Source organism: Coturnix japonica, chromosome Z (genome assembly GCF_054131305.1).
Source record: "Coturnix japonica strain WE chromosome Z, WE-NBRP24, whole genome shotgun sequence".
NCBI lineage: Eukaryota > Metazoa > Chordata > Aves > Galliformes > Phasianidae > Coturnix > Coturnix japonica.
This window is the reverse complement of record NC_140702.1, coordinates 29,580,264-29,606,609: the sequence shown is the minus strand read 5'-3', so window position 1 is coordinate 29,606,609 and position 26,346 is coordinate 29,580,264. Positions and strand designations below refer to the sequence as shown.

At 41.5% G+C, this 26,346-nt stretch overlaps 1 protein-coding gene across 10 annotated transcripts in view; it reads left to right on the top strand.

Moving 5' to 3' along the window:
• The window catches only part of TRABD2A (TraB domain containing 2A), an 80,525-nt gene that overhangs the window by 30,036 nt on the left and 24,143 nt on the right, over nt 1-26,346 (top strand). For 6 of the 10 annotated variants that reach the window (XR_014939720.1, XM_085529856.1, XM_085529854.1 and 3 more), the window contains exons 3-4: nt 21,525-21,671; nt 23,801-23,975. Coding sequence is in view for 8 of the 10 variants with exons in the window: in XM_085529856.1 (XP_085385982.1) it covers nt 21,525-21,671; nt 23,801-23,975 (322 nt within the window). In the remaining 2 variants the exon portion in view is untranslated. The remainder of the gene's footprint in view (nt 1-21,524; nt 21,672-23,800; nt 23,976-26,346) is intronic. The other 4 variants (XR_014939721.1, XM_085529857.1, XM_015849590.3 and 1 more) reach the window with 1 other exon arrangement.

The window sequence follows — 26,346 nt, the reverse complement described above, 5'->3', positions numbered from 1 at the left end:
AACTTAGTCTCTTTTCCAACAAAAGTTCTTTAAAAGAACAAACAAACAAAAACTTGGTGAATCCTCTGTTTGGAAGAGAAATGTTATAGGATTTTGTTGTTGTTTTTCTCTTCCCAGTCCTAAGACATTCTTTTCCTTTAAAGGATACCATGGCACTCATGATGTGAGAGAGAAAGAGCCCAATGTAACCAGATCTAAACCTTATATCGGGAAGATCTGGCTTTAATTCCCAGCCCTGCTGTGGCATTCCTGCCATTACTTGAATCAGCAAAGTGTCAGGATTAACAGTGCTCTGTAGGAGCTGTTTTGGAGGTACTGCAATGGAAACACCAATACAGTAGACAGTATAGCAAATGGATCGCAGGAAGAGGACAAGGGACAGCAAGCTTCTGCTGCTAGCTATTCAAACTGGTGCCATGTCCACATGCTGTTGTCACAAGTTCAGCTTTTTCTGAGGGATCTGCAGTCACTGACCCTTTCCTAGCTTGAGAATCCATTTTCTTGAGCAATTACTGTTTCAGTCGTGCTTTAGAAATGTGGAAGTGGAGTTGGTCCTGCAAAAGAAGCTGAGGATGTGTGTGAGGTAGCCTGAAAGCTGTAAGTGAAGACGGAGTTAGTTGCCCAGAAACTTAGGATTTTTCACATGCATTGGAGCTACTGTGAACAAAAGAGATGTCAAATGTTTTACTTCAGAAGCTAGGAATGCCTGTTTGGACTGGAGAAAAGTGTGTGTGTGTGAGGGGGGAACATTAATCAGGATTATGAAAGAAATACAGATATATGATTATATATATTTATCATATATATATCACATATATATATATACAGATATGTAGATATGTATGATGTGATATATATACATGATATATAGAGAGATATGTAGATATATGTGTATATATATGTGATACATATATAGATATATGTACAGATATGTAGATGGTTACAAAATTGATTCTGTAAGCAACAACCAAATAATGGACATGGAGAAAATAAGTATTAGAACAGAATTGGTTTTCATATTTTCCCTGCTGTTCTGTTAAGATGTGTGTTAACCTCAGGTAATACGACTCTTGTGATAGTTTCCAGTAGGGGTTAAACAAAAAAAAACACACACAAAAAAAAAAACAAAGACAAAAACATACCTTGTAAATGATTTAGTGAAGTTGCATTTTGTTGATTTATGTTCGTTTAGCAAAGGATTTGTTAGGATTGACAGTGGCCCTGAACACTGCAGAGATGAGGCTGTAGCATGTATTGTATTTTGTCCCTTAATTCTTCTTGGAATAGGGTTTAAATTGATACTTTGGACAAGATTACCTTCTTAAACATTTTTTTACCAGAATGCTGCAACAGAGTGATTACCTACGTACTTATTTTGGTGGAATGATATAGATGATAGCATGTGCTTTCTCCATTTTCTGGGCTCTAATCGTGGTAAATTAAATGATTTTGGACACTAGAATAGTATTTCAGAGACTATCACCAATGGATGTGTTGAAAGATAACAGGAAGACATATAACAAACATTAAATGGTTTTCTGGCAGATGCTTTCACATGGCCTGAATCTACTGTTCCTGAGTGCGTTGTCTCCCATAGTCAAATGTATGATGCTACATCACAGTAATTTTTTCACCACAGTAACTGTCACCAACAGCCTGTTTGTGTCTACAGGGAGGGGTGCCCAGTAACTGCCGATGCAGAGCTGAAAAGAGGATTATTTGGCAACATGATGGATACCATCTGGCAAGTCATAAAACCATTAAGTCTGGAAAACATCTCTCAGATCACCAAGTCCAACCATCATCCCACTCCCACCATGCCCACTAACCACATCCCTCTGTGCCCCATCCACACAGTTCTTGAACACTTCCAGGGGTAGTGACTCCACCACCAACCTGGGCAGCCCATGCCTTTGCCTTGCCTCTTTTTATGAGAAGAAATTCTTCCTAATGTCCAGCACGAACCTTTCACTGTACTGCTTTAAGGACATTTCCTCTCATCCTACCACTGTTAAGTGGGAAAAGAGGTTGACCCCCACTTCACCACAACCTTGTTTCAGGGAGCTTCAGAGAACAGTAAGTTCTCCCTTGAGTCTTCTCTTATCCAGTCTGAGCAGTCCCACTTCCTTCAGCCTCTCCTCATCAGACTTGCACTCCTGACCTGTACTCTGAAACATCTGGATATTTTCCTATAGGCTTCATGTAGCATGAAAGCAGAATGTACCCTTTGTTTCTAGATGTGGTACTTTATCAGATAACAAAATACACGTTGGCTGAAGCAGATTTTGGAAAGTGCAAGGAGATTTAGAAGAACATATCCTGTTAAACCTAGGGAGTTTGGGCTCCTAACTCGTCTGCCAGCGTATAGAATCTTTTGGTCATTTGGGCTGACTGGAGTAGGCCGAATTATTCTTAATACTGGATTTAGAAGCAGTATAGAGTGTCCCTGTACTTTTCCATGACACAGTTCATAAGATGATGTCAGTACCTCTTCACAGATACTTTGCCTGTGCTGTGAGAGCCCCATCATCAATATCACTGCAGAAGGAGCTGTGAACAAGTGATTTTTCCAGCAGTTAGTGGACTGAGTGCGTGTGCTCAAGTTTCTAGGGGTGAGGAGTGCTGCTTGTCGATTTGACTTTGCTGTCAGCTGTGTTGCTGTATTACAGGGATGCAAAGGAAAGATGTTGGTAAGCTTCTGGGCCTGAGGCGAAGGTGAAGGTTGAATCTTGTTTTCTTGTGCCTTGCTGAACGTCCTTTCATTCAGTAATGAAAAGATATGGAAGAGAGAGCACAGTGCACACAGACAGATGCAATGTGATTGCGGGGATTGTTGGTTCCTTGAAAAAATGAGCTTAGTATAAGACGGAAGAATGTTACTTTTGGGGCATGCAGTTCAAATCTTCTCTTGGGATGCAGCATTATATTTACAGAAAGTAAAAGGGAGGGAGCCTGAAATGGGGAAGATGAGCCATATTCTTGAGTTCTGCAGCTTAAATGGTTCTTCAGTGTATTCCCTACCAGTGTGGGTCCAGTAGCTAGCGTTTATTCTCTCTCTGCTGGATTTCTTTTTCCACGGGAATTCTGAAGGTTACAAAATGATCTCTCTGTGTTGAAATGAGTGAATGGCTGTAATTGCAATGTTATTGAAGCAGGAGACCTAGAAGTACTCTGGCTTAGCTGAAAATCGCTTTGTTGGCTGCAGAGTGACTTTCTTTAAATTATTGTGCCATTGTATTTCTTCGTAACAGTTGGTTTTTGTTTCAGGTATAGGGATTTGAATTGGGCCTTGGAAGGGTACAGGCTCTTAAACATAGACTACTTATATACAGAAGCCTAAACTTAGACTTTGGATCAGAAAATTCTATGCTTTTCAGAAAGCCAGCTAGATATGTCTTGTGCTGACTTACAGGCTAGTTCTGTAATTCTAATAGGTTTGATTTCACTCTGCCTTAGGCATTTCCCAGGTCATCCATCTGCGTGCTGTCCTGGCTGGCATTAAAAGATCCAGCTGCTGTATGCACATTTCTTCTGGGCTTTCAAGTCACTAGATGTGTAAGGCAGTTTGGAAGGATAAGAGTTTTCTTCCCTGTGGATTACTTTTGTCAGTGTTGTGAAAGCAAAATGAAACATATATTCTACACTGAAAGAAGATGTCTGGATGTTTGTGGAAGTCACAAGCAATTCTTGGAGAATTTGGGGTTTGTGTGAATGCCCTGGTACAGAATCCTTTTATGTCTGCTTTTGTCTTCCATAATCCTGTGAACTTTTACAATTCAGGGCTGATGCCATTCCAGTCAAGAGAAACATGCATGTGTGATAAGACTATGTATGTTGCAACTTCGCAGCAAATCCCATTTCCAGACAAGAGTTAAACCTGGCATTTGCTTCTGCTCTGCAGTCCTTCCTGCCTTCTCAACAGCAGCCTCTCCTCCTGCATCCTGCTGGTTGCTGTTGGCAGTGTCGAGCCTCAGGCCAACAAGCTTTTTGCATGTGGGAGCTGGCTCTGTGCAATGAGCAGACAAACTGCTTGTTATTGTTAATCCCTCTGCTCTTTAACTTGCTGCCCAGGCTCCATACCATGAGACAGTGCTAATATCCAGGCTCTGTGTGGTTTTCGTCATACTTTCCAACAGTCTCCAGGTAAAGCTCTCAGGCAGCCCATGGTCACGTGTGGTAGACACCCATGCCGCCACACTTTCTAGTAACCCTTTATGGTTTCTAGAAATGTGTCAGATCTGTCAAAGATATAGCAGCAAGTTGAGTGACCTGTGAGTACTGTGGAAAAAATGGTTTCTGTTATGTAGCTAAATTAATAGCTGGTTGAACAATGTCATCTGGTAGGCTGGTTTATACGTATGCTAACTTGATCTTTTTTAATAATTTAGTAAAATCAAAATGAATAATTTGGAGGTCATGTTAACTGCCTGCAGCTGCCAGTTGTTAAAGTTTCTAACTGAGCTGATCTGCAGACATCTTTGGGGGTTACACAGCTTCTGGAACATGGGAGTCTTTTACTTGCCAGGTGTCACCATACAGGGAGGATGCTAACCACAATTATGTGGATAATCTCCAAGTTGAAACGATTCTGCCATGCAACAAACAGAAGCCTTTCTGATCTTATGGGTGTACTGAGTGTAACCAAATTACAAGAAGTATAGTTTTCCATAGACTGACTTCTGAGAAATTACTCTTTGGGAAGATTATTATTTTGTACACTGTCTTTCTACAATAGATGGCTCTAAGCTGCTTTTTGTGCTTTTTGTACTGTGTTCTGTAGTCAATTTCAGTTTTGTATTGCAGCAGCACCGGGGACTTTTAAAATGGGGAGTCACAAAAGTACAAAAAAAGACTGCAGAATGAAGCATCCTTCCAATCAATATGACTGTTAGCATTATCTCAGTGCTCAATTTTCAGCTGCTGGAGAAACTGAAAGTTCTGGTATCACCTGAAACAACTAAGTTCTGGGCAAAGTAGCTAGGCGTAGAGTATAAGGAATGTTCCAGACATAGCTGGGAACACAAGGCAACAAAGGTACAAAATTCTCCAGTGTTGTGAGCAATACAGTTGGTTCCGTTAAAGTAGGAAATGCCAATCTGAGACACCCTGCTTGTTTTCACCTGTAATTTCTAATACAGTTTATAAAATCAGAGGTTTCCTGCTGTTTGCCTTGTGTGGCTTGACACACTTACTACCTATATTTTAATAACTTTACTGTATGAAATGATCAAGCCATTTTTAGAGTGTCCTTTCCTGAAGGATACAGCCTGAGGCAGATGATAAACAGATGACTGTTTAGGTGTCAGAGGCTGAAAAACCATCATGCTTGCCTTGCTGCACAGAGCTGTACGGTGTTAGTGGGCCAATGTAGTGCATCCCTGATGTGCCGGCTGCTAGGGCAGGAGGCAGCCAGGAGCACTACCCTAGTAGTCATAGGAAGCTGCTGGAGTGTCTTTACGAGGGCTGCAAGGTATGTCTGGGAGTGTGGTGACCAAGGACCCACTAAGTTTTGCATAACTAGTCCTCAGTATTTGCATATGAAAGTCTTGGAAACTGTTTTCTGCATAAGCATCATGTTGTTGGCTCATACGTTTTTCTGACACTGTGCCACCCTCAGATTCTGTCTGATAGTATGGCTGCTTTCTGAATAACTTCTTACTTCTGTTTCTGTGCAGGTTTTTTTATCTTCCTAGATGATCATTGCATCCATAGTTATTGTGAAACACTCATTATTTTATTTATTGATTCATCTATTAAGAAAAAAAATCCCGAGGACCTGTTTGACTTTCCAATTATGAACAAGTAGGAAAATAAATAAATAAATAATAAAGCTCCTTTACTGAGAGAAACAAGAGTTTGCAGTTAACTTAGAGTTCCTTAACCTGTTACAGGATAGAATGATGTCACATAGAAATTCCTTGTCTTGGGAAGACACAGTGAGTTAGCCTGGTTGAGCAGGTTTCCTGTTTCTGAGCGCAAGAAGTCCTTTGTTTTTAGTTTCCTCTTTGATTTGAAAGCTCAGGAGATGTGATGAATTTATTATATTTGTCAGAAACATTGCAAATCATTATAGTGATGCCATTATGTAGTACATCCACTAAGCTTTTACTGGATAGGAAATATTTATTTAATAGTTCTAGGAGGGATCAAGAATAAAATGTAACATGGAAGCATTATGATGTCTTAGCTCATGCAGTTGTATTTGTTCATGCAGTGATCTCATACAGAGTGTTTCAGTTACAGGAGCACAGTGGGACCACTGCCTCCCCAACTTGTGGTTAATAGCACAGAGTGGTTTACGAGTTCTGGCTGAAATCTGTGTTTGATTCCTGTCACTGTGTGGGAAAAAAAACAGCAACAAGCATCTAATCTAAATGGATTGTACCAGTGTGGTTGGGATCTTTGTATATCATGTTCACAGCACATTAGTGTAAAGGATAGTAGCTTTAAATACCAGCAGCCCAGGGATGAAATTCTTGGTAGCTCCTGGTGAGATGGTGCATCTGTCCAGTCACTCTGGGCTGTTTGCAGTTTGATTTTTCTACCCATTAGAACAGATGCTTACTGCAAAGCCTTTTTTTTTTCTGAGTTGGCTGTAGCGTGGGTGACCCCTTTGAAAGACATTCAGTTCTCAGTTAAGGGTTTACTGAAGAGAAAAGGTCTGAGGAGGAAGGCGCTCATGAGAAAAGCAGAGGTTTTATCTTCTGTTAGCAGTCAGAATTTAAACAATTATGAGAATACTTTACAAAAGCACACATGGGATTTCCCTTCTTCTGCTCCCTGTCCTCTCCCTACTGCCTGTAGCCATAGAAAGGTTTCAGAGGACTTTCTGGGTTCAACCAGAACAGGTACTGCTGCACCTCCTGCTTTGCTGCTGGTGTTTCCTTCCATGTAAAGGAACTTCACTGTACATATTTGTGCTCACACACATCCAGCGCCTTTTACCCATCTTGCTGAACACAAAATTTGCTTCTGGGGTAAAAATATGCACTCTGATGGCTGTGATTAAAAAAAGAAACTGAACAGGTGGAAGCAAAATGTGGTTTAAAATGGATCTTCTGAGGGCCAGATTTTTGAGAACTTTCCACCAGCATGTCTGCAGTGGCATAAAGTCCTTTTGTAGTGAAGAGATGATTACTGCAGTATTGCAGCTGAAGGAAAGAAATCTTAAAACCAGATTGTGGTGGTAGGAAGGAAAAGGAAAAAAAGAGAATCTAATGAAATCATAGAGTAGAAATACCTGAGGACGGTGAACAGGCTGAAGTAAACAAATGTTGCAGTTTAAGAAAGTGCAGTTTTGGATAATGAGGATGCAAATAGAACTAGTATTGCTATAGCCAGTTACTGGTGGAGAGAACCAGCAGAACTAGCAGGCACACATAAAAGGCTTTTATGTGAATGGGCATAGCACGTTGTGGACTGCTAACCAGCATATTTGAAAATTCACAAAGGACATATAAAATCCAAGAAAAGTGGAGTGGCAAGTGTAGGAACAGCTTTTAACAGGGTAAAAAGATGCCCTAGGAAGCTGCTAAGCTGACAATTTGAATTAAAACAATTCTGAAAAGAAACAAAAGGTTAAACAAGTCAGCTTGTTTGTCAACCAGTGTTTTCCAACTATTTTAAATTGAAATTGGTGATGGAAATTGCTGGACATCTTTTACAGTGCTGTTGCAAAGATTCCATCAGCAAAGAAAAATTATGCAGGGTGTTAAGTGTTAACTATTTTTACTTTCTGATTTCTTGGATCTTGTTTAGGTAATGGCTTTTAAAATGTGTAGTTATTTCATTGACCATCATTAGGTATCCTTGGATGGCTAGTCCCTCGCCACAACTTAAGTGATCACATATCTGCACCAAACATAGCCTTGATGCAGTGTGTTGAGGGATGGCCCAGTGGCTGTTGAGCAGTAGTCATTCAAGATAAGAGATTGTGCTGAGAGAACTGTGACAGCCTCTGGAGCAGAATTTGGTGATTGCTGAGAAAACTGAACTCACAGAGCTGAATTAATTGGACCTTAAGCAAAATTGTCCATATGTTCCCGTCTGAATGTAAAATAAACATATGAATAACATTTTTAAGGGTCTCCACAGAAGAGTGCCATTGCCTCAGCAGAGGTTAGATATCCCTTGTAGGCAGACTTAGAAGGCAATTGTTTTGAACTGGATTTATGTTTATTTGATTATTACAGTAAGATAACTTGGCAGAAGTTCAGTGTCCCAGAGGCTGAATGGCTTGTCAGTTTCCATAGCCAAGGACAACAAATGAGGGAGTAGTTTGCTGGGGTATGCAGCCTTCAGGTTTTATTGAACTCTACTTGAAATATTAAGAGACCTGCATGCAGCTGAATGTACTAGTTGTGGGCTTGGTGTGTGGCTCAGGTTCACATCTCTGAACTAATAGTGTTGCTATTTTTACATTTGTAAACTCACACTTTCCTGGCATGCATGTTAGACAAGCTGGATGCTTATCTGGTAGAAGTGCTATCCTCTTCATATGAGAGATCTCCAGGAATTTCCTCCTCCTGGAAGGAGTTGTACAATGGAATTGTACTGGAGGCTGCTAGGTATCAGGGTTCTGAGTTTCGTGCCAGGTGTTCATGTTGACCAGACAGGGGACATACCAAGGGAGTCACTGGTCTCCTTTGGATCTGGGCAGAGCACTGGCACTGTTATGAGAATCTGATATATCATCGCTGCAGCTTAAATTTGAATTTGATACTGAAACACAGATACTGATTGCCATTGAGTCTGGGAGGTATGAACAGTTATAAAAAGCAAATGTGGTGGCAGTTAGCATACAAAGTCAAGTACTGAACATGTGGCAGTCAGGAATGAGCCTTACCCTTCTGCTCTGAGCAGTGTTGACCTGAGTGATTGCTGTTGGTGGGCTTGGAGACCTGACCAAGACAGTCATCAACTTCATAAGTGAGGGCTGTTTGAGCAGTCATGCAACCACATTAAATACTGTCAGGTCACATCTAAATCAGCAGAGGAAAAGTCTTGAGAGCCTTCTCATTGGTGGAAGATGGGGATTTAAGCAGAGCTCAGTGTTGCACTGTTGGGTGAGGGGTTTTAGCCAGTGTATCAGAACCAGCTCAGTTTACTGGTATATTTCAAAATCCTGCTTTTGAGTGCAAGGTGGAAGATACAAACTACAAAGGGAGATGCTACCAGGGGTGTTGCACTTAAATTGCAGTGCTGATCAGTTGGAAGGTGGTATTCTGTAATGAACAGGGATGCCTACAGATGGATCAGGTGCTCAGTGCATCATCCAGCCTGACCTTGAGTGTCTCCAGGGAAAGGGCATCCACCACCTCTCTGGGCAACCTGTGCCAGTGCCTCACTACCAATATCATAAGAAACTTAATTCTTATATCCAATCAAAGCCACCCCACTTTGAGTCTGAAACCATTTCCCCTTGTCCTGTTACAATAGACCCTGTAAGAGTTTGTCCTCTTCCTTCTTAGAGCCTCCCTTTAGGTACTGAAAGGCTGCTACTGGGTCTTCCCACAGCCTTCTCTTCTCCAGGCTGAACAGCCCCAGCTCTCTCAGCCTGTCCTCATAGGAAAGCTGTCCCATACCTTGGATCATGTCTGCAACCTTCTACTGGATACAACCTTCTACACTCCAGCAGGTCTATGTCTGTCCTATACTGAGGACTCCACATCTGCATGCAGTACTACATGTGAGGTCTCACCTGTGCAGAGTAGAGTACCAGGATCACATCCCTTGTCCTGCTGGCCACACGGCTTTTGATGACTGTGAGTTCACATTGCTGGCATATGTCTAGCTCGCTTCCCCCAGTACCCTCAGGTCCTTTTCAGTAGGGCTGTGCTCTATCCTTACATCTCCCACTTTGATCTGTGGATAGCTTCTCTTCTGTGTAGAGCACAGTTCAAAGTTCAATACCTTCTGAATGTTTACATCTAGCAAAAGAATTGATAAGTCTGAATAGCACCTGGAAAATCAGTAGGGAGATCCAGATTTTGTTTTATTTAGCGGGACAACCTTATATATCAGCATTGACTGTGACATAAAAAATGCTACTTTTCTTGAGTGGCTGAATAATATATTTTTGTCTGCATTTTGAGCAATTTCACTTCCAATTAAAACATGAAGTATTTCTCTGCTTGTTAGGTTTATTTCAGCAAGTGTTTACTGGCAAGATTGAACATTCTGAAATAGTCTATTTAAAGACATGTTATTGCATTTGTTACAGAGAAATAATGAACATGAATTTTTTGTAAATTTGCAGTGGAACTTTTGTCACTGTGCTCTGCAGAGCTTATCAAGGTATGAAAAACTGTCATTTTAGCTGATCTGTCCAAACAAAGCCAGGTGTTAAAGGCAGAGAGGAAGGATTAGTCACTTGAGTTTGCTGTATAACTTTGAATTATGAAATTAACTGTGGAACTGGTTAGGTTCTTTCTCATAAATTGATAACTTATTTGATACCTTAAATTATGAATAACTTATTTGATAACTTAAATTATGAATAATTTGCTTCCTGTTTCTGGGTAGATCTAAAGTGAAGGCCAGACCCACATGTTTAAATGGAGACATAATGATACCTGTAATTTGTTTGTGTTCCCACAACCCTTTGCCAGTCTCCGCTGGCCTCACAGAGATCACAACGTTGTCAATGTACTAAAGTTTAAGGCCTTCTGATACTTCTGGGGATACTTAAATGTCGATCTTGCATTAATTCCAAATTGCTCAGCAGGTTTTGAAGGTTTGACCCTATTTCAGGGTTTGGCATATATATAGACTTCATAATGCTTTTCAGACAGACAGTGATAGTGATTTCACTTTTTTTTTTTTTTTTTCCCTAGTCTCTGACAAACAGATATTCTTCTATGTAAAGTTCTCTAATGAATGTTTGATGTAGATTTAGTATTTGACACCAAAATATGTTTAGAAACTAACTAACTATGACGTATTTTGAACAGAAAATCTCTGATGTCCTGCTAGGTCTGTCGGTGTTTAGTTGTATTTAATCATCAGTGTTGAAAAACCCAAAATTTGTTAACACTCAGAGCAACTTGTGTCTAGTATTGGTTTCGGATGAGCACTATTAGGAAAATGTCTGTGAAGGGTCCTGCACCAGTGGGGTTCTTGTAGACATTTCTTCCAAACTGAAATGTCAGTAAATCTGGAAGAATTATGGAAGAGGTATTGCTGACATTCCCCTTTCAGTTCCCTGCACATTTCTTAGGAGGCAAAACCGAAACAGAACAAAACAATGCAAGGTTGAGCTGAAGTATAAAAAAGCAAGCCAGTGCCCTTGGGAAAATGGCAGTTATTGGAAAGGATAGGGAGACTGGGGCTAGGAATGCTTTGAAGGGTGAGCGAGCAGCAATCTGAATAGGGAAGCCAGATAGAGTGGATGAGCACAACAAGCCAGCACACCAGTGCATTGTGTGATCCTGGTATCCGAAGTCTCTGAGATGAAATGGATTGAGCTATCAAGCAGGGACTGGCGCTAATCCATTGAAGTCCCCATTAATACCACTTCACTATAATGAATTTGCAGACAGTGTTGCTTCCCTCCCAGTGTGCATCACAGTGTAGCAAATATCAAATGTCTTGTTCTTAGTAGGCAGCTTCATCTCAATAACCGTTTCTACTTGGAAAGATTACAGATAAAAACTAATCAGAAATATCAACAGTGGAGTGTTTTTTTCTAGGATAATAAAGTGGGGAAATTGGTGTATGTGCATAATAAGAGATTGTTTCTTCTGTTTCGTGGATTTTGATGCAAGTTTCTCATTACCAAATTTGTTTTCTTTGTATATGAATTTGGGATTAACAGTTTAATCCTTTCTTGTTTATGGTTACAGGCCTTCGGGGGCATTTGTTTTCCAAAAACTGGAAATTAATCTCTGGGGAGTTACTGGGAAATACCTGGTTGTTCTGAAAGTGCAGCTTCCCTGTGTATATCCAGCTTGGAGAGAAGCTGCTATAATTTTGTTGCCTTGCTTACCTGCTTATTGTTTTCTTTCTGTCATAGTGTTATCACATAGTCTCCAAACAAGTGCTGTTGTATAACATTGTTTGCATATTATTTCCAAGACCGGATTTGGATTATGATGTTTTTGTACACCATCATGTATTTAAGATCCTCTGAACTTTGTATAATTATCAGTGCACTGTCTATTTTTGATTTGATGTGGAAGTTATGGACCTTTAACTGACATTTTTCTTACATTTTTCCATGCATAGAATGGTGGTCGATTTGGTACTCATTGCACTGTTAACTTTTCTACATACCTTCAGTGAAAACATTGCTCTCCCTAGCCCAGAAAAATGATCAAAGTCTTCTCTTCCAAGGTCAAAGTACGACATGCTCATGAGATAAATCTTGCTGGACTTTGTTCTTGTATTACCAGCATGTTTCATCACACCCCAAAGCCATCCTCCTTATCATAGGCCATTTTAATTTTAACATACTTTTGTCATCTTGATGTCTCTGTGAAATGATGGGCTCTTGGCAGATGTCTCTTCTTTTCTCAGAGATCATCAAGCAAATGCTTATCCAGGACACTTACCCTGACAGTGAGTGTGTTCGACCATGTGCTAGAACTGATGTAGGGAACATGACCTGCTCTGTCCTTTCACAAATTTATTTGACTATCTAAGATTTGAAAGAGTGAAATAAGTCTAGTTTAGCTCATTGTTGGGACTGCTGTCTATCTTATACACTGAGGTGATTAAGAAGTCTCTGTACAGCTATTTTAAAAGGTGTGAGTTCAGAGATACCCCATGGCTTTCCTTCAGGACAAAATATGCAAATAATCTATCTGTGATGCTTCTTGTTCCAGTCCATTCCTAGTGAGAATGCTGGTAGATGCCTGTTACGAAGCTACTGCGTTCCAGTTTGAGCTGTCATTGTTTCAGCTTCGTAAGTTAGTGGACTGCAGTTATTTTTAGTAATTTAACTCAGCTTTATAAAATGTGTTTAGCACGGGAAGGAAAACAGTCAAGCTGTTATGCAGCTGATAAACCTTGGGGCTAAAAGAGGAAATAATCATCCTTTCTTTTGGCTCTGTATACATTCTTCTTTTCAAGATGATCCACTCAGGAAAACATCATGACAGAGTTGGTGGAATATAAATTCCCATTCTGCCTTGGGATACACTCATTTTTTTCATGTGAGTTACTCTAAGGAGCATAGTTTAGAACTGGTTCAGGTCTGTGTGGAATTTTTGTCAACAGTTCTTCTTGGAAAGCTTTTGTACTGAGAACCTTCAGTCTCTAATCTGCCTGAAGCCAGATGGGGACAGTTTCAGTAATTCTTGTTTGAGCTTCTTCTGGGCATCTACCTCTAATATAAACTGTGTCTTTCAGCCGTGCGCCTTGAAAAGGTCACACTGCACTGCAGTTCTTCATTTGGAAGCCAAATGCTTCTCTTGAAGGTGCTCTTGAGTTGCTTTTGACATAAACACTGGTTTGAAGATCTTACTCTGTTTGGAACGGCAGCCACAGTCCCCAAACCTAATTGTTCTGTTGAGTGGAAAAAATGTTTTATCAATGCTGAGTGTTTTATAAAGAACACGCATTTCCCAGCTGGCAGAACTTCAAGAAAATCCAAAATATCTCGTTGCATGGTTACCAGAAGGCATACGATTAATGCCTGGGCTTGTTCCTCACATTCTAAGCGTAGATTGTTTACTTTGTTAGCTTTATAGTCTTGATTTCCTCATGTACATATGAATTGCAGAAGCAATTTACATCTGCTTAACAGAAACAGGGAAAAGCACTCAAGCCACTGTAAAATTTCTTTTCTAAATTATTCTGTTGTTACCTCTAGAAAAGATGCACAAAAAAACAATAATAGCAGTTTCAGACTAAAGTGTGCTGCATTTCTAAGACACGTTATTGTTCTAGCAAACTTTCAAATGGTTGTCAGGTTTGTTGCTGTTCTTATCTGCATGTGATCAGAGCTAGAGGAGAGAAGTGATAAAATAATCCATGCAGGAGGGGAAATGCAATAATTTTTCTTTCAATTAGCAGCACTCCAAAGATCACCTGTGGTTGAGTGGAAGAAAACTGGAGGCCAAATCCTAATCTGCAATATCAGATTTATTAGATTACCTGGATTGTGGTGTAGGTTGATTATTTGTTGCTTTGTCTGTTTGCTTTAGTAGGATTTATTTATTTATTTATTTATTTATTTATTTCCCCTCAGATAGGGTAGGAAGTTCTGTCTCGTGCTTTAATTAAGGCCAGAGAAATGAATGTAAACTTATAGAGGGGCAATACATTGGTTGATCTTCAGTGAAGTTTGTTTTGTTGGCTGCACCATATTTGTTTTGTTTCCACCATGGATGCCATGGAAAAGAAGGAAGAATTGAACCGAAGCAGTACCTACTTTAGTAGAAGGGTTATCTTAGAAGTAATAATAATAGTATTTGCAGGTGCCAGATATTCATTTGTAGCTAGTCTTAGCACAAGAAACATCGGTTTCAGATTTTCCATTTTGCAACTCTGTTATTCTAACACAATGTTGAAAAGGCTGTACTACTGTACTGTAAAATGTTTATGAGAAAGTAGACTTAGTGCTGTGATCCGGGAGCTTGAACATGAAAGTACCATAAGAGAAATATGAATTGGCAACATTTTATTTATTTAGTTAGTTAGTTAGTTTAATTGTTCCCAGGGCTGATGTAGACCTGAGTTTAGGAGATATGTAGCAACACTGACCCAGAATGGACTAGATATTGCTAGCTGCAGAAGTGCTAAGTAGAAGACATGCAGGAATTTGAAGTGTGGAAACCTGGAAAATCCATTTTTTTGCTTTCAGTTGGGCACTGGACTGCATAGAAGGTCTGATGCCTATTTCTGATGGATAAGATAAAAATGTATTTGATGAAGATATGATTTATAAAGTTTTTTTACAACAATCTTTGCAAACATTTACAGAATTACTTACAAATATAATAATAACGATGAAAGTTTTATTCGTTCTTTAGAAACATGCAAATATGCATAATCAGTTCATTTCCAGCACAGAGTGAAGAACTTGGGAGGAGAACTGGATGAACTTGATGAAATCTTGGGACACTCCTGCAGTGCAAGGAGGAACTCCAGCAAGCACCTGGATGAAGAGTTCTTGGGGAGGTGGGGCAACAGCAGCCCCTGTGGGCTCACAGCCATGTTATTAGTTCTGTAGAGCAAGTAATGGAGGTGTTCAACTGTGAACTGCAAACTGACCTGTTGGACAGCAGCAGTCTTTTCCACTGTTTGTCTCATTCCACATTCGGCACATTGTGTGGTGTTAATTTCTCCCACAATCAGTAGAAACATAAAAGCCTTAAAACTGTGCAAATGACTCATACAAAAGGCTGTGAATTAATGCAGTCTGTTGCAGTTCAGATTGGTGTTGCTTTCAGCAGCAATGCAAACAGTGTTCCTCTGATTCAGCGTCATCTACCGCTCTTCTGCATCAGGAAGAGAATGATAAATTCATTTGGTGCTCCAGTGGTGCCTGGCAAATTATTGGAAGCCCCTTGTTCCTGTAGCTCCTAGTTGGAGAGTGATTGATTTATATATTATACTTTCAGGTAATAATCAAATACGTTCAGAGATTCTTTTTGTTCAGTTCTGATAAGATGTTCTGCAAGATCCTGGCACCAGGAGCTGACAGTGTGAATTTGTTGCCAATAGACCGAAGACCAAGTTATTCAATGGCATTAATTCTGCCACCAACTGAGTTGTCTAACTTGAAGCAAACTGAGTATCTGAGAGCCTTGGGTGATGGTGTTAGAAAAGAGGAGCTCCTTCTCCTTGCTGTGCTGTCTTTTGTGTACAAGTACCATACATGAAATCAAGTCTGTGTGAAACTTGAAGCTCAGTTAATACAGAGTAGTTTCTGTTTCCGCATGTTTTCAGTGACTTGAAGTGCTCATCTTTTTTTTCTTTAGGTGAGCTCTCAGTTCGTTTCTCTTTTCTGATCACCTGAATCCAATGTTTCTCATAAAAACAGACTTGATTTGGGAAGATATTCCTTTTTATCTCCACAAAATATTTTTGCAGAGGTGACAAGATCCACCTCATCTGGTGCAATAACCCTGAAAGTGACTTAGATGCTTCTGAAGGCTACAGGTAACAGAATAGATCTTCCCTTCATATTCTTAGTCCCTGCCAAAATTGAACTTCGCAGGGCTCCTCATGACACGTGTCTTGAGGTTTCCAGAGTCTGAGGCACAGGCACCAGACATCTAAGAATCTGCATCTCACTGGAGCTAGGAATCTCACTTTCAGCACTCAGCCTGCTGGACCATTAACATAACAAAGGAGGATTATTGACTTTCATAGTCACGGTGCCTTTGATTTGAAGCTGTCTTTGATTTGGGGCAGTAGGGTTCACTGGCCCAGAGGAGCAGTGATTTCCTCCAGGTGAAGAGCAAGGAGAGAAACATGTTTTTGAGAAGAAGGAGGAAAGAGAAAGAACTAGTTGAAGAGAGTGAATGGAAGCTGTAATAGATGCAGTTAGTCACTAGGAAGTACCCAAAAGCAGCCCATGATTCCATAAGACAATTAAAAACAAATTGTCTGGGTGAGCGATCGGAGGGCAAGGAAGATGCTCCCCAGACTATAATTCAAGGGGCTGAATGGCCTCAAAAACTGAGAGCAGAGAGGAATGAAAAAACAGAAGATGAGGCAAATGATGGAACAGATGTGAACGCTTTTGTTGGCAAGACTTGGAGGCTAGCGGGATGGCGATAGGCTAATTTGAGGCGCATAATGCCAGGATCCTTTCATATGCAGAGCAGCACTTTGATCCAGTGTGGATGAAAGTGCTGAAGAGTGGAGAGGATGGCAGGGGGTCTTTTGTCTTTGACAAAAAAGGCATCTGCTGGGCTCTAACCTCCTTTTTTCCTACCCCCTTAGCCTAGTAGGCCACTCCAACAATGCTAGCAAAGGGGACAAGTGTCTCCTGACAGCTGAAGAAATCTCCAGGAGGAGAATGAGGCTTGCTGCAAGATGTATACCAGAGAGCTTAATCGATTTTTTCCACAGTACAAAAAGGGAGAGGGCTGGGGGAAGACAGAGAGATCACAGTGGAAATGGGAGGTGGGAGGAGAAAAAAATCCCTTTATAATAAACTTGTTACTTTTGTTCTCCAAATACATCTTTTCAGGAGATGCTTTGATGCCAGTATGAATACACTTAATGGAGCAGGGTATAGTAATGTTGCAGGGGGGATGGGGGAGGGGAGTGTGAATTAAGGAAGAGTAGGCTTGCAGGGAGGAAAAATGTTGGGTGATTTCTGCAGATTCCAAAACAGGGAAGATTTTTTAATTAATAGAGCACAGTGCAAGAGACTGTTGGAAGACAGACACATACTTTGTGTAACAGGAATTCAGCACAGCACAACTTTTGGTTTCAATTTCTAAGCAAAGCTGAAAAGAATTTCTTCAACCTTTTCTTCTTTTCCTGTTGCTATCTTGACTTCTTGGACTGATTAGAAATGAAGGAATTCCAGAACTAAACTGAGATTCAGGAAGACAGGTTGCATTTGTGCCAAGTAAATACAGTAGTTGCAGATTAGCTGCTGATTTGATCCCTGCTTCTCCATCTCATGCTCTGTTGACTGTCTTTCAGCTTTTTACCTCTGGTAAACAAAACTAGGATCCAGTCCCAAAAGTCTGGTGACTGTGGTCTTCATTAAGTTTTGCTTTGTACCTAGTCTTATGTTTTCTTTCAGAAATAATGGCAGATAAGAGCTATCAACATCTGAGCAAGACCCACCTTAGCAAATTAAATCCTTTAAGAACAGAAGGTTTAAAGATCTTCTTTCCTTTGAGATCCTGACAGTGTTTATCCACTACTGTTTACCAGAGATAACCTCCCTGGGGCATGGCTTTAAGCAACACCTGGTGCTGCTAACAACTCTCTCTTTACCCTCTTTCTGCCTGGGAGTCACTCTTCCTCCAGGAAGACACATGTGACACGAAATGAAGAGAAGCTATGACATTCCTTTGAGAGGCTCTGCATACACTGATGTTGAGTTGTAATCCCGCGTAGTTGTTCAGTGGGTGATCCCCCTTCAGCAGATGCCATTGTCCAATTCAGACCAGCGGATGAGAATATTTTTGGCAAAGGCATCTCCTAAAGAGGCAAGGCATTCTCCCAGGCAACAAACAGGACCCGAGGAAATGGCCGCAAGTTGTAGCAGAAGGGGTTTAGACTAGGCATAAGAAAGAACTTTTACTCTCAGAGAGTGGTCAGGCACTGGAATGGCTGCCCAGGGAGGTGGTGGAGTTGCCATCCCTGGCAGTGTTCAGGAGGCATCTGGATGAGGAGCTACAAGATATGGTTTAGTGGTTTGTTGTAGCTATGGCAATGGGAGGGCGATTGGACTGGATGATCTCGTAGGTCCTTTCCAACCTTGTGATTCTATGATTCTGACCTCCAGCTATGCAAAGCCTGATGAAGCAAGTTACTGTAGCTCATTAGGGAAGAGTAATCATCAAGGCAATTGATGCTTTTTTGATTCATGACCATTTGTCATATCTTGACTTTTCTGCATCCCAGTTTTCAAGCTGCGATTAAGAATGGTGTTGTGGGATGCTGCTGCTGCTGCCAGCAAAGGAGCTGAGATGATTCTGTCGCATGTCAAGGTGAAAGTCCCCTCACCATGAGATGGTGGTTGTTTGACTTCACTCCCAGGTGCACAGTGATGGGATGCCAGACAAAAGCCAAAGGAGTAAAGATATATCTTATGGGGAAATATGACCTGGCAGTCCCCACGCCAAGGAAGAGCAGCACCAGGCAAGCTGACTAGGAGTGCTGTGGGGTCTAGGGCAACCTGCTGTGTCCCCCATGCAGTTATGATAAGGGCTGTGTGCAGGAATCTGCCAGTGATCTTGGACACTTCATTTGTTCTCTGATGTGAAACATGAAACACCTCATTAGGAAAAGACTTCCCTGTCTGGGCAAGCAAGTTGTTCAGCTGCTATAATCTTAAGATTTCTATGTGTCCAGTATGAAGTTTTCCATCTGCACACCAGAAAAAAGTACCCTTACCGTAGTCCAGAGATCCGTCAAAGGTTTTTGTCATACTAGCAGTAAGGTCTGCAAATTTAAGTTGTGGGAGTGAGTTGTTGCTATTCCTGTGCAAATGTGTGCAGTAATCCTTCATACCTGCAGGTAGTCATTCCAGTTTTAAACTGCACCCTTAAGGCAGATCTGTTCAGCCATCTGCAGTTTACTGTGTGCATGTTTTTTATTGCTGGTGAGTGGGCATGAGGGAGAAAGGTGCCTGTGTGAAATGACCGGCTTGCTACCTTCCAGGCCAGATGGATGAGACTGTGCAGAGGAGAGACTGAGTCTGTGTCCCCTAAAACATGAAGTGAGGCTGTAGGGAAGGGGTGTGCAGGAAGCAGAGAGTAGCCTGCAGACAGTCAGCCCAGAGAAAGCAAAAGCAGGAGCGCAGTCTGTGAGAGTACAGCAGAGAGGAAGGTTTGCTTTTTTTCATGTCTTATCCAGCGGGTTAGTGTTTTCTCCAAAGAAGATGACTATCCTCTGCTGGTTTGCATTTGGATTAAAAAACAAACTGTAAAGATTGTAAAGCCTCCCTGATGTGCATTGAGGAAGAGCTACCTGAGCAGCGCAGGAACCCTTTACAAATCTTACTGCCACTCTGTGGACAGGAACCATCGGGTAACTGAAAGGGTGCAGAGTCTAGTAAGGACCATATTGCTTGAATGGTAAATTATCCCAATGGTTGCTTCTATAGTAATCCAAGTAACCTACATAATAAGCCATCCTCATGGAAATGTTTTTGGCTGTACTGGTTGTACATAGGAGCTTTTCCTCACGTGACCTCACAGTCTTGGCTGTAGAAGCCTTACATTTTCAGCATAGATTTGGCTCCTGTCTCAGTGAATCTCATCTGGTCATTAGCATCCATTAGAGCTTCTCTGCGTGGGAACTGAAGCCAAACAAATGGAAAACAGTGACTTCAGAGTATAATAAACTCCAGCCTCCATGAAAACTTACATACTGAAATGAAGTTATTTCCATTTGTTTTTGTTTAATTTACTTCCAAATAAAGCAAATGTCCTTTGCAGTATCACCAGTGGTTAGTTGTTGTGACTTTCCTTAGCGTCCACTTTAAGATAGTATTTTAATGAGGTGCAGTTTGCACCGGCAGAATGAGTTCTCACCCTTTTTAAAAATGCGAGATGGGAGTGAACATTTCTGTTCATGAGAACTCTTCTGGAATTAACATTAAATTTTGTTTTACATATTTGGCACAATACATGGTCATTTGGAGCCATGAGGGCGTGTTTAGCTTCAGTGTGGACAGTGTGATTTCAAGTTCTGTATACTTCTCTGACTTGCACTAGGAAGGAAGAAATGGTGCCCATTCATTCCTACATCTACCCTGTCTGTCCTTGAAACCCAAGGCTTTGTTCACACAATCTGAGTATGCAAAGAGTGTGTTCACTTATGTGTGAACTTCGGGTTGGCACATACCTCCAGTTCCATATTGCTTTGGATGGTGTTTGAAGCCAGTCTCCAGGAAGGGTGAATTCCACAGAGTCATCATCACACTGAACAGTATTACCTGAGCCTGGAAAATAACCCACCCAAGAATAATTCTGAAATGCATTTGAAAACCTCATCAGACATCCCTCAGCTGACTTGCTCTAGAAATAAGTGATTATAAGCTAGTAGGTTACATGAAAGCTTGTTGCTTTCTTCTGCCTTTCAAGCACTGATGATCTGTGGGAGTGCTTGTGGCAAGAGGCATCGGCGTGGCAGCACTCTGGGCCAGGCCCTGAGGCCACCACTAAGTGGCACTGGCACAACAACATCTGGAGATGACTCCTGTCATACCCTAAGGGTAGGACACCACTCTGGTGGTTGTTCTGGTGCTTGTCCTGCTTGAGGCATAGGGAGTGAGAGCATTCATTTTCCTGGAATGCAGCGAGGCGAGGAGAGAGCATCACCCAGGGGCTGCTGTTCCCAGGCTGCACCTGTGGGGAAGGTGGTGGCCTATGGTGCTACCAGCCACCCTGATGGTTCCTGGAATGGAGGGTTGGGAGGATGTACCAAGTGACAAGGTGAAAAGTTCTTTTTGGACAAGGAAGAAGGGATGAACATGAGCAAGCTGTGCTTATCAGAGGTGTAAGGATAGGAGCCACTTAGGCCTAGGGCTCTGTATAGGCAGCTCTGTCTAGGGTTGCAAGAGTGCCTCTTCTTCTAAGGACTGGAAAAATAAAGAAGGCCCTCCCACCCCATTCTACACTTTTCTATCTTTTTTTTTTATCTGCCTGTAATGACACTACATGGAATTATGTGCTATTTTCCTATGCTTAGGTCTGCAGGACCTGATGTGCAAATACCTGGACGAGGCCTGGGTTGGTGGAATGTAGATTAGGGTTCTTAGAGTGGGAGCAGTTTTTGGCGAGATCTTAAGAGGTCAGCTGCGTGTCTGTGACCACCTCAAGGAGCCAGACAAGAACTCACAAGGAACTCTGTCTTTTCCTCCCTCTCCCCTCCCCCAGGTGATCTTTGCTTTGAATCAGACTCTCTTGCAGCAGGAGAGCCTCCGAGCAGGCAGTTTCCAGATCCCCTATACGACAGAAGATCTTATCAAGCATTACAACTGTGGAGACCTCAGCTCCATCATCTTCAACCATGACACTTCTCAAGTGAGTCCTGCCACCACAGCCCTTGTACTTCGCACAAGTCCCAGTAGTGCTAACTCCTATCTCACGCTTGTCCCCCCAGAGGCAGGGGCTAAAGACACCTGACTGGCTCTCTAGTGTGTCTGCTTCCTGCATCTCCTCCTCCAGGAGCCTGCACTAGCTCACCGCCATCTTAACGCACACAAGCAGCGAAGGCACACCTGGCTTTCCCTTGTGGATGAATGTCGTGTTTGCTTTAGCATCAAAGCTCTATGAGTTAATCCTTTATTTTCCTAGGTATCCTTTGGGATTGTGCTAACTTGTGTAGGAACAAATGTAGCACCTGCAGAGAGCAGAAGCAGACTCTTTTGTGCAAACAGTGATAGAGAATTGATCTCTTGACTTTGACACTTGCATAAGGCTGGGCATGTTGCAAGCTTTTCAAATTTCCCTGTGAGTATGATTACATATTACAGACAAGGCCCAAAGAAGATAAATAGAATGAAACAAAGATAGATCTAGACTGAATGTCAAGGAAAAGAAAACTTCAGAGGCCTCACAGACTTCATTTATGGAAACGGTTTCCCAAGCAGCACAGTGGAATGCAATGCTCTGATCTCTAAACTACAAGAAATTGCCCAGCAGGGACCAATTTGGCCTGTTGGGGCTGTTAGATTAGCTAGGCTCAGTCTGAGACATCAGGCCTTTATTCATGTGTGTGAGGTACTGCCTGGCAATTCATGCACTTCAGGAAAAACGTTGCTCCAGCCTAGCAGTGCTGACAAGTGTCTGTTGGTATCTGAGCTCTCCCCGCTGAGTATCTGTTTTCCTATGGGTTTTTGATATGTAATAGTGCAGTGCTACAGAGCTGGAAATACCGTCATACTAACCCTTGTTTCTCTGGCACAGCGCTTTGCACGTGTGTTTTACCTTCCTGTCCTGTACACCCTTCAACCTGCCAGTGCTGGCAGCCTGGTCATTAATAATGCTTAACACTTCACAGTGCATTTCATTCATAAATTTGAAAGGGCTTCTCAAAGGAGGCTAGCACTGTAGCAACATATAGATGCTACATCACTATTCTGCTGGAGTGTCTCGGACTGCAGACAGCTGGCTTTGCCTTGAGGGTCTTGGAGAGATCAGCTCTTGCCAAGACATGCATGTCTCTGAAGAATCAAATGCCCTTTACTTATAGAAGAGGTCTCCCCACAGGGCAGTTGATTTGAATAGTAATAGCCTGAAATTCCATCAGCTTACCCTTCTAATGAGAACTCTGTCATCTGTATATGACCCTGTGCTTGACCAGTAGATTTCCTGTTGTGGATTAAACACCCTTTTGCAGCAGGTGGTGATAGACTATGAGTCAGAGCCTCTGTAGGTGCTGCGTCTTTTCAAAGGAAAGTACCTGGCTTATAGTGGCTCTTTTTCTCCAGCAACTCTCTCTTGCAGACCCTTTTCTTAGTCTCTGTAATTGCAATGTCCAAAGCTACTTATGGAAGGTTCCACAATGGCTGCAACTCAGAACCTGCAATTCTCTCCACTTGCAAGAGTTTGCAGCTACAGCTGTCCTGGGAGCCCCAGGAGATGGATGCAGCATTTGAAAAGATACCTTGAGGACAGGAAAACTAGAGCTGGTTAAACTGTCTTTTCTGACAAAATCTGGACCTCCTTCCTGTGGTAAATTTTGGGATCTTTATGTTAACTACTTAAGAGTGCGCATGTATTTTTTGACAGCCCCAAGGGTCTGAAGCCAGTCAGTCTCCCAGAAGAGTGTAATTATAATTGTGTCATACCCATGGTAATTTCAGGAAGAATTATGTAGCTAAAGATAGCCAGGGGCAAATACTTTCTTCAGCCAAACTATCAGGACTTGTGATCAATGTTGTGGAAAACTAAGAATATTTATTCAGTTTGCATAAAATAATGATAGTAGTCTGGCTGGCTTATGAAATGATGTGTTGAGAGAAATGGCACTATGCATCACTATAAGTCTGTAGAGTCATTATTTTGCTCTCTTTGAGTTTTGCTGTATAGGTTGTGTGTTGAAAATCAAGGCCATTGCTACATTCAGTGATAGAGCAAAATCCTGTGTGTGCTGGCTGTCTGAAATAAATGACCCTTTTTTGAGGACTTCTTGTTTCTTCCTGTCTTAGGTCCCTAATTTCATTAATGCTACACTGCCAGCCCATGAACGTATTACTGCCCAAGAGATAGACAGCTACTTTCGTCAGGAGCTCATCTACAAGCGAAACGAGCGGATGGGAAGGAGGGTGAAGGACCTGCTGGAAGAATACCCTGACAAGAGCTTCTTTTTTGCATTTGGAGCTGGTATGTGATTGAGGTGATCTTCAACCTGATCTCATTCTTTCCATGTCCACTAGAAGCACAAGTGTTTGCCTCAGCTTAGAGAAGGATCAGTAACTTTTCTGTGGTAGACACAAGATGCAGCTCTGTTCTGAGAGTTTATTAGTACTAGGAAAGCTTTCTCCAGTATGCAAAGTGCTTGTACTGTGCATTGATTACAAAATTTATTGCATATTGTTTTTCTTTTTTTCTTATATGCAATCATTGATACTGAAACAACTGTAGTGCTTACACGAAAGCTCTTACACATAGACTCTTGCCAAGCAAGGTAGAATATCAGAAGTACAGAGAGCTGAAGTGAAGGGCAGTAAGAGGTTACACCAGTGATTGAATAAACCTTTCAAGAGCCCATCCAAAAAAAAAATGTGCCAAAGGGCATGAAACTAAGAGACCCTACAAGTAGGAGAGAGGCATGCTTTCTCTTTCTGCTGCAGAAAATTACCTCTTTCACTGTACTTTCACGGCTACAAGGGAATTTTGTCTCTCAGCTTTTCTCACCCAGGGAAAAAGTACTCCATCCAATTCTTAGCAGCCAGCAGGAATCCATAGGCAAATGCAGTGGACTATCCAACTTGGTAATGTTAACACCCGTGGTTTAGACTAGCAATGTATGAAGAGTGTACACAGGATTGGTTTGCTATGACTGTCTTCCATTTTCCTAGATCCAATAAAGTGAAAAAGTGATGATCCATGTAGGTTCTGATTCTAGACAGTTACTGCATTTTGTCTTCTATTAACCATATGGTCCTTGGAAGACAGAGAGGACTGAAAGTGTTATCTGGATTCATGTGATGTTTCTTGGTCTCAGTAGCTACTGTTTCGGTTAGGATGAAAGATCCAGACATGGTAAGGAAAACATTTACTTAAAGAATGTAAAAACATTTGTATTTGAAGTCTGTGAGAATGTCCTCACTTGCAGCAGGGCGTTGTGATTACAAACTTTACAAGGGTCCTGTGTGTCCAGCCAGGGAAGTAATGGATGATGGCTTATAGCATCTGTAAAGGCATGTGTGAAGATTATAATGTAGTAGGCGCAGCTTATGTAGATCTTGGACTCTAAGTTAAGATTAGGGCTTTGCTTTGTAGTCCAGTAGCTAATGTGGTTTTAATGCTGGTTCCTACTGATCTGAAATTCCTCATTAGCATGTACATCTGTCCCGAGTGTCACCTGCATCAGCTGAAAGTAGCCAGTCCTCTGATTGCCTATTCTAGTAAAGCTGAGTTAAGATTCACTCAGCATTCTTTTGCTGCATTACTACCTGGAGCCTTGGGCCTGTGTGAGTATGATCAGTTGCTTATGTTCACATGGCTTGCTTTCCAGCTGCCTGGCATGCTTTTCCAGCATACTTCTGGATCCAGGTAGGGTCACCGTCTTACCTGGGGACTCCAGATCCAGTTTGAAGCTGTCTGTAATGACATTCTGTCTTCACTACTAGACTGGCCTCCATCCTCATCTACTCTTTTAAATGAATCTGCCTAAAAGGCAGTGCCAACCTCCCCCTGCCCCTTTTTCATGGGGTAGTTAAACAACTAATATGCACAGATACATGTGAGCAGGAGGTCTGTTGCAGGAATGCACTTCTAACAGGATAGTTCCTCATTATCTCCTTGTTTGTTTGCATCGAGACTTCTTCATTTGTTCTGTATTAACTGCCAAAATTAGCTAAGTAATATGACAGAATATAATGCAGGAAACAAATCAATTTCTGTACAGTTCTGAGATTTTATGAGCCCAGCTTGCAAATTTGAGAGCAGGCTTTTGTTTTCCAGCAGGTTAGTATAGTTTTTGCTTATCCAGAGTGCTGTGTGATAGGTGATTCTACAGAAGATTTATTTTGATGCCAGCAAATAATGAAATAAATTGTGCCAAGTTTTGAGCATTGCTTGAGTATTGTGCTTATGTTCAATTGCTGGAAAAGGGCTCCAAGAAAATGGTAGCACAGGACACAAATTAGAATGAGTGGCAGCAGAACACAGAAGAGAAAAGAGTAAGACTGTAGGAGTAATTGTTGCATTGTGTTTTTCCCTCTTACGGCCATCAGTGGAAAAAATATCTCCCAGCAGTGACTGATAAATTGCAGGACAAGATTGTGCTAAATAGTAGTAGGATTTCAAAGGGTTTCAGGGTAAACCAGATTTTTCAACAGCACACTTTGTCTTTAAATGGTCTATGCTTTTTGCAAGCAAAGTTCATTTTTTTCCGTTAGCCAAACATCACTGAAAAAACATTTTATCATCAATTGTATCCAGGCAGGGTCGTGTTTTTTGGATGGCTGAGGTATTACAAATACCTCCTATTGTTGTATGAAACACTCTTGGCATTTTTATTATAAAT